The following is an 8,227-nucleotide window of genomic DNA, read 5'->3' as shown; positions in this document are numbered from 1 at the left end:
AAATAAATAAATGTGCAAAATGCACAAAAACAGTGGCCCTGTGTCAACATCCTAACAAATGAACTATTTACATATGATTAAGATGACGCCGGGCCCCAAGAAATAAATAAATAAACATGCAAAGTGCACAAAAACAGTGGCCCGGTGTCAACATCCTAACAAATGAACTAATTCATATGATTAAGATGACCCCCAGTGCAAGACGCTACCAGGGGTCATAACTAAAAGAACAATACACTTTTACACTGTTCAAAAAATCTGGTAAATCCTGATGCAGGCCTGGCCAGACGCACAGGTCCTGCAGTCTAAAACAATGAAGAATGAAAAAGGGGGATGGTCCTGGTCCCGGTCTTCTTCCATGGTCCATCGTAGATGTCACCTTCACTTCTCCATCTGTCGAAGGGCTGGGGGCCGCCGCTCTGCTCCGAGGGCTCATGCTCAACTTCGCTGTAAAACATGGAAATAAAGAAAGCATTAAACCTTCTCAAAGTTTTTCAAGCAAATGACTAATTCTGCTTTTAAACTCATGTGATTTGGACGTGGTTTGTTTCAGTTCAGGGTGATGTGTTTGGTTTTAGCTGTTGAAAACAGTGTCAATAATTTTGGATGAGTTTTGGTTTGGTTTTGTCTCAGTTTCATTTAAAATTCATTAATTCTTCCAAATATACCTCAGTTTTTCTTCAACATGTTTTAGTTTTATTTAAAATTCATTCCAAATTCAGAAATCATTAACAATTTACTGCCTATTACAATATTGCTAAACTGGTTTCTTCTCCAGCTTCTAGTACAGGTGGGAGTGAAATTACTGTAATGACCCAATAAAACGTCGCAGGTTTTAGAAACTGTTGAAATTTTTCCAATTGCACAAACAGTGAAAGAGTTACAGCCATCCAAACTGCACATGTGCAGGGTGTGTCAGTGATGACACGTCAGGTTTTAAACATGTTATCAGATCTAAATTTCACAATCAGTGCATCTCTAATTAATGTTCATCAAAACATGTGACCTATATAATTCAATGTATAATTGTAATCATTCTACATGTTCAGTTGGAGACGGTCACATAACTCCAGTGCTTTCAGACTAAATAGTATGAAGTGTCTTTAGTCCACTATGTAAAGGGTTCCTTACCTGTTGTTTCCAGAGTCCACCACCACCTCCTCCAGCTCCACTGCTTCAGACTCTTGACCTGGACTCTGCGGCGTGTGCGGATGGTGAACTTCAATGAGTAGCTCGTAGATGAGGGTTCCGAGCAGCCCACCCACAAAGGGGGCCACGATGGGAACCCACCACCAACCACCTCCAGCCCTGCACAGACAACAGTTTTATTAAAGGGTTCCACACTTTTACCATTTACATGTTCCACACTTCAGTCTAAAATTAATCATCTACTTACTTGAACACTTCTTCCCCCCAGCCTGCGATGAACGTAAAGAGCCGGGGCCCCAGGTCCCTGGCTGGATTGAGGGGGAAGCCGCAGTTGGAGCCCATCGACAGGCCGATGGTGAGGATCAGTGCTCCCACCAGGACAGGCGCAAGTCCGTCAGGGAGCAGCCCCTGTCTGCGATCCTCAACGGCCAGGCAGCAGATGAGCAGAAGAGCAGTGGCAACCACCTGGATTTAGGAGGTAAAAAGATGTTTCAGTTTGACTGCAACTAAAGCTTTTCATACAAAAATACTCAACATTTATTTAAAGGGTTCTATGTAGTATTAGCCCTTAGGCTCCATTTTAAAAAATATATATATATTAAATTTCTATATCAAGATTTCAGACAGCTCTGTTTTCTGTACAGTTTGTGTTGTCTGTAGCTGAACTAAAGATCAGTTTGGAATCAAATAAACAAGAGAACTGTCAGAACTGTCACAGTTTAGTCTGAACCATGGATCAACAAACAGCAGCTTAGCCAAGACTATAGCATCACATTATAACTTTATACCTTCATAAGCCTCATAAACAGTGCTCAAGTTGAGGGTGGATGAGTGGGGATGCCATCCCCCCTGAAATATAAACGGTCAAAATCATCCCCCTTCTAAAACTACCATTCCCCCTTTCCATCCCTTCTGTCATTTTATCAATAAACGTGGTGTTCCTGCAATTTCAACATTTAGGCTGTTTTGAGCAGATTGATTAAAGTACTGTGGGTGAGAGGGCACATACACATCCAATGACACAAAATGATTTTCTTTTTTATTATATTATATTATATTATATTATATTATATTATGTTATATTATATTATATTATATTATTATACTATTATTACTATCACTACTAAATATGAGACTGAGCTGCTCACCAAAACAGATAATGTTAGTGGAGTCTCCCACCCTCTGCGCTGTCATCAGCACAAATTATCTGTCCCCATAGAATCAAATCCACCATCCCCCTTAAGTTTTTTTTTTTTTTTTTTTACAACTCGAATACTGCTCATAAACTCACCCATGTAGAAAAAACGCTGACATTTCAGCATCAAACTCCAGTCTTTTCATTAACTTTTATCACTTTTTAAACTTTCTTTTACTCTAAAAGTTGATTCTTAATGGTTCTTATCCTATCAGGCCACTTTGAAGGCCCTGTGATATTTTCCTCAACATGTCAGTCTAGCACAGTGACTCATTACTCCTTCTTGTGGTCACATCCATGTAAATAAATTCAGTTCATATTGTGACAATTCAATACATTGGCATCTTTGACAGAACTTCATAGCTCTTTATTCTAAACATTCCAATAACAGTTTTGAGCCATTTTTTAATATTTGAAAGTGGAAATACTACATAAAGCCCCTTTATGGTCATTGCAGAGTCTAAAAGTTTCAGGATGTGCTACACAGACTCCAGACAAAGCCTCAGTTAAATGTAAGACAAGCAGATGTGAGTGACAGATCCTTACCTGATCCACGATGCCACCCCACACACTCAGGTGGTCCGCAGGGTATGAGCAGAAGATCCCAGCGGTGGCATTGGGGCCTGCCACTGACAGGTGACCTCCGCTGAACACCTGGATGGCATCTGTATCCACACAGAGACAAAACACATTTAGGGCATTCTGGGAAAATATTCAGACTAAACATCCAAGTCTAAAGTCCAATAAGGGTGGGAATTTTTCATGCAAAACACAAAACCAAAAATGTTACTATTGTGTGTTGTAGACTTTAGTCTCTACCTAATACTTTATTGTGCCAAATGACGTGTTTCCATCATTACAGACATTGTTTTGAGTCTATCCCATACATGTCACCCTGCTGCAGAAAATACCAGCATCCCACATACATACTGTAACACATTTATGGGTGGATTAAGAAGGAATTCAGGTGTAACCACAACTGTGACACAAAAACACAAAAATCTAGGACCCCTAGGCTGCCCCTCCCTGCCTGAATGTGGCAGAAATAAAATGTTACTGATACAAGAAAATAGCATCAACTAAAATTTACTTAGGGGGTCAAAAGAGTGGCCATTTTTGTCAAAAAAAAAAAAAAAAAAGTTGTAAGAAATTCATAGAACTGTGTTGAAATAATGCTAATACATTTGTGCACAGACCACTGATATTTGACAGTGGAAGCTATATTTTCAGAAATATTGACAGTGGCAGTGACAGTGGACGGACGTGACATTACACATGATGATCTGGTCAGTACCAGTACTTTATTAGTAATAAACTTATATACTTACTATTGCTAATTCTCCTCTTATTCACAAATGTTAGTATTGTGGATCTAAAACAATAACAGCTGACACAAAAACACAAAATGTGGCAGTGGACGGATGTGACATGGTTGTTACGGATCCCATCATACTGATGCTCTGCAGCCATGTCACCGTTTCCACAAATGATCCCTGTGCAAAAACTAGTATCAGAATTATTTATTGTATAGTTTATCATCATACTAAAGAGTAAATAACAATATAGAATTGTAATTTCTTTATAAAAATGCTTATTATTAGAAAACTGTTGATTTGAAAAGTGACGTGTGACATTCTTAATGTATGCATTGGCGTACCATAAGCAGGATGGATCAGCACCATACTCCATATTGAACCTGTAAAAATAAAACGTGATATGTGGTATATAATCTTGTAAGGAAAATTGGGGAATCTAAAAGAATAGAATATTTGTTTTTCAGATAAATTCAGTTCAAATATAACTTGGCCATTTGTGACATGAAAATATAGCATTCATTGTGATGAAATTGGACATTTTTGACCTGAAAACATAGTTCATATGACCATCAACATGTTGCAACAGAACTGAAATCCTGTAAATTTGCATAAGTTGCATTTACCAACACAAAGTTCCTTTGGGGATTCACTTATATTGATTTCTTATGCACAAAGACATAAATAAGACCTCTAAGCAAATTTTAGCCGAGCATAAAGGTATAAAACTAACAAAACTACAAAGGGATAGACAAAAAAAAACAAACTTTTGCTTCTAGCCTATTCCTTTTTTGTTTCTCATGTTTATGACGATTAATGTACTAAGTATAATGACTGAGGTAAAACCAAAAATAAATTCATTCATTCATTCAAACTGAAATTAAGACATGGGCATGGGGAATATGTACTGGCTTTATACAATGCACTTTTACACCTAATGTCCAACACACAGTATCCATCTGTGTGTGATGAATCGATATATAGAAAGATCTGGTTCACTCTTTGAACTGGATTACTGAAAAATAAATAAAGAAATAAACTTTGATGATATTCTAATTTATTGAAATGCACCTGTATATTAGAGTCCCACAATATTCATCCTCTGCACAAAATGACCTCCAGCAGGTTAACTCTACTGGACAAGAGGTTTCTAATGCTCTAAAAATAATAACTTCTATCTAATTATGTAATATGTAGAACCATTAAAACAGAGTTTACAAGATGTTTTGACAGATCAATTAAAGCAGGATAATCAGACTAACAAAAGCTAAACATATGGTTCAGATAAAAACAAGATGATATTATATTTGACATATCTTACTGATGATCGCAGGAAAAATGATTACCATTAACTGGATGTAGCCTGACCCCCATATGATTGCTCAATCGATACAAAAAGGTAAACATGTCCCAGCGATGGAAAACATGACTGCCATCTTACAGTGAAAACTACCCTTATTTATAAGAAGATGGACTCCTGTTTGTCTCTATATTAGTGAAGATGTATTGTGCTTGATATAAGCTGACAATCAAGGTGATTTTGTTTTATTTGTGTCTTTCATTTCTTTTCCTATTGTGGTTATATAAGTGCTGGTAAGTTTAGTGACGGTAATAAAGTAGAAAAAAAAAATGATAAAAGACAAATATGCTAAAAGCAAGAGCTTACAGCAACAAGAAAAAATGTAAATGCAAAGTACATATTCATTAAAGGAAAGGACAAAAATGAAATAAAAACTGTAGATATCTTACCGTAGTACTGGAGGTAAACGGTTGCTGCGCCCAGAAACGCTCCTAGGAGGTGGGAAAGAGCATATAAGGGCACCTTCCTCCATGGTTGTCGACCCAAGAGCCACAGGCTCATGGACCAGACAACGTTGAGCTGAGCACCTGAGAGGAAACAAACATCATGAGTCCTGGGAGGAAAACAATATCTTATCTACAAAAGCATCGATTCACTCCTTACCTGAAACTCCACGAGCGACAAATATCCCGAACACTGCTCCCAGGGCAGAACCAAGCTGCATGGTGAGGTAGCTTCCATGGGTCCCCTGGGAGGTGATAACCTGGGCCGCCGCTCCAGATCCGATTAACTACAAATGCATGAAAAAAACAACAACAGTAAAGAATATGTCTGCAAAAAGGACCTTGAGAATGTGCAACATTAGGCAAGTGAGTATTTTGACTGTATCATATTTTTATGCAGATTTCCCAGTTCCAAGCTCTATAAACTTGAATGCTTGTTGGATTTAATCATATCAGGTGATGTGCTTAAATGATTTAAATTGATTGACACAGGGACTAAAAATGAACATCTTTTTTTTTTTTTTTCACTTTAAGCAAATCTACAAAACATGCTGTTCTCCAAAGAAATAAATGAAACACATGGCTTTAGCTATGATGTTAAAGTACAATTGTGATCAATATTGGATAAAAATGTTTAAACGATAAGTTTTTATGAACACATATATGTTGTGACACGGTGACAGCACTTTGTACCTTTGTTCAGTATCAGAATAAAAGACTTTGCTGGAACTAAAACACTACAAATATGCTAATAAACTTTGATTTAACATACATATTACAACTGAAGTGGTTTATACAGCTAAAAGCAGAGCATATTTGACAAATAATTGGATTGTACATAACCTTTCTATATTCTTGTACTGTTGAATAATTACTTCCTAGAGACTAAAAATATCACTTATACAAGAAAAAAATTATTAAAGTTAAAAGTGCATTTGCATATGTCAGAAGTATAACTTTACATAATCAGTTATATCTTTTTTTCTACAAGTGATACTGAAAATTTGTAAATAGTTCCATAAAATAGAGTTCTTAAGGTAAAAAATGAGCCTATTTGAGAAATGATAGGTGAAACTTTCATTTTTGACACTGATGTTCACTTTGGCTTGATCTGACCCTGCAGTGATAGTTCTGCAGACACATGTTCACACACTACACAAAGATAGACATGAAACTACTGTTGAACTCAAGAGATTCTTATATTTAACTAAATGTGACACTTACAACTGCGATGTACAGTCCAAGGAACTCTGCCAGACATTCCCGGACCAGCTGACTTTGGATCCTGCAGCTCTGCAGAAGCCTCTCCATGGTTACGGTAGCTGGCTTTCAGCAGTGGTACGTCTGCACAAAGGAGAGACAAAGAGTTCAGAGTTAGTGCAAGACATCCTTTTACTAAAACCACAGTGCTAATGATCAGAAATTCCTACACAGAGGCCTGATGGGAGCTCTCCTGGCACCTGAATGAGACTACCTCAAACTAGCCCCTCCCATTTGACTGTTCATTAAACATCCAAAGTATTGGGTCACAATAAAAACTATTGAATCTGCTTGAATCACAGATTTAAAATGAAATGATATCGATCAGATATGACAACTGAGACGTGAAGATGAAGATGGATTTGGTTGTTTAACCCTTAAAAATCTAGAACGATTTTGTGGTGACTTGAGATTTTCTTCTACATTTAACCATTGCCTAGTTATTTATCACCATTTATTATTACATTATTCTCAACATTCTGCATTTTTATCATTGAAACTCAACAAAAAATCAGGACTATTCTACTACGACGTTTTTTGGCTTTAGGCTTTCAGGCAGTGTCAAATAAAGCGTATAATTTTGAAAGTAAAATTTTGTTGTAAAAGTTATTCAGGAATTTTCTAGGACAACCAAAACAGTGGTGCCACTAAATCAAGTGAACTGCTGATAGCATGTTGCCGGCTCCATGCAATAAAGCCTGATGCCAAAGTATTAGTTTTCAAATCCACAAACTACCAGCCAAAGTATATTTACATGACCTGAGAGGAAATTTGCTACAGCCTACTGCATCATTGAAGCTATTGGGAGTTCTGCTTTATGAGCTCAAAAACAGTAAACCAGATAAAAACACATAGAAACCAGCTCAGAAGCAAATAACCACATACAAACATATAAACTACATCTGCAGCAAATAACCAGATAACATTTAAGATAAGATCACATAAGATAGGATAAAATCATCTCTTATCAAAGGCTACAATCTTACAACAGCAATTTTACATTTTATAAACCAGCTCAGGCTCAGCAGATGTTTGTCAGTTGTTTTAATTTACTCATTTCTTTATTGTTAAGACAGAACATGAGAAACTAGTATTTTCCTTTTTAGGTTTCCTTCCCTTCCAGTAGTGCCCCCTCCTGCAGGTGTCTGCCTTTATGGCCTATGCCCCAGACTGACCCTGCATAAACTAATACTAATACATCAGGCTGTATTACATGGAGCTGGCTACATGCCATCAGCTGTTCACATGACTTAGCAGCACCACTGTTTTGGTTTTCCTCAAAAATTCCTGATTAACTTTCATAACAAAGTGCAATTTTCAAAATGATACTCACTCATACCTGTCAAGTTTTGGATTTGAAAATAAGGGAAATTTTTTCAGCGCTCACCGCAAGCCGTCCCACCGCCCCAACCCAGCTTCAGTGTCCTTTACATTTTAACACAGATGTACAAGAAATCCTAAATACTACTTTGTCATCCAAATTTACAAATTACTATTAGGTGATCAG

At 37.1% G+C, this 8,227-nt stretch overlaps 1 protein-coding gene across 1 annotated transcript; it reads right to left on the bottom strand.

The window, feature by feature from the left end:
• Positions 1-305: 305 nt before the first annotated feature.
• Positions 306-6,771, bottom strand: LOC115435816 (aquaporin-10-like). The gene is made up of 7 exons (XM_030158429.1): positions 6,685-6,771; positions 5,621-5,747; positions 5,407-5,544; positions 2,891-3,009; positions 1,397-1,614; positions 1,132-1,308; positions 306-447 (listed from the first exon to the last, which is right to left on the bottom strand). The coding sequence occupies exons 1-7, from the start codon at positions 6,769-6,771 to the stop codon at positions 306-308; spliced, it is 1,008 nt and encodes a 335-aa protein (XP_030014289.1).
• Positions 6,772-8,227: the final 1,456 nt, after the last annotated feature.

The sequence above is a fragment of the Sphaeramia orbicularis genome, chromosome 16, assembly GCF_902148855.1.
Source record: "Sphaeramia orbicularis chromosome 16, fSphaOr1.1, whole genome shotgun sequence".
Classification (NCBI taxonomy): domain Eukaryota; kingdom Metazoa; phylum Chordata; class Actinopteri; order Kurtiformes; family Apogonidae; genus Sphaeramia; species Sphaeramia orbicularis.
Note: the sequence above shows the minus strand (reverse complement) of the source record. Positions and strands in the feature narration are given on the sequence as shown.

Coding starts and splice junctions, on each gene's coding strand:
- LOC115435816 (XM_030158429.1), bottom strand. CDS start 6,771: ATGGAGAGGCTTCTGCAGAGCTGCAGGATCCAAAGTCAGCTGGTCCGG. Junction 1,615..2,890: donor GGGGTGGCATCGTGGATCAG/GTAAGGATCTGT, acceptor TCCTAAATCCAG/GTGGTTGCCACTGCTCTTCT. Junction 1,309..1,396: donor TGGGGGGAAGAAGTGTTCAA/GTAAGTAGATGA, acceptor TTGTCTGTGCAG/GGCTGGAGGTGGTTGGTGGT.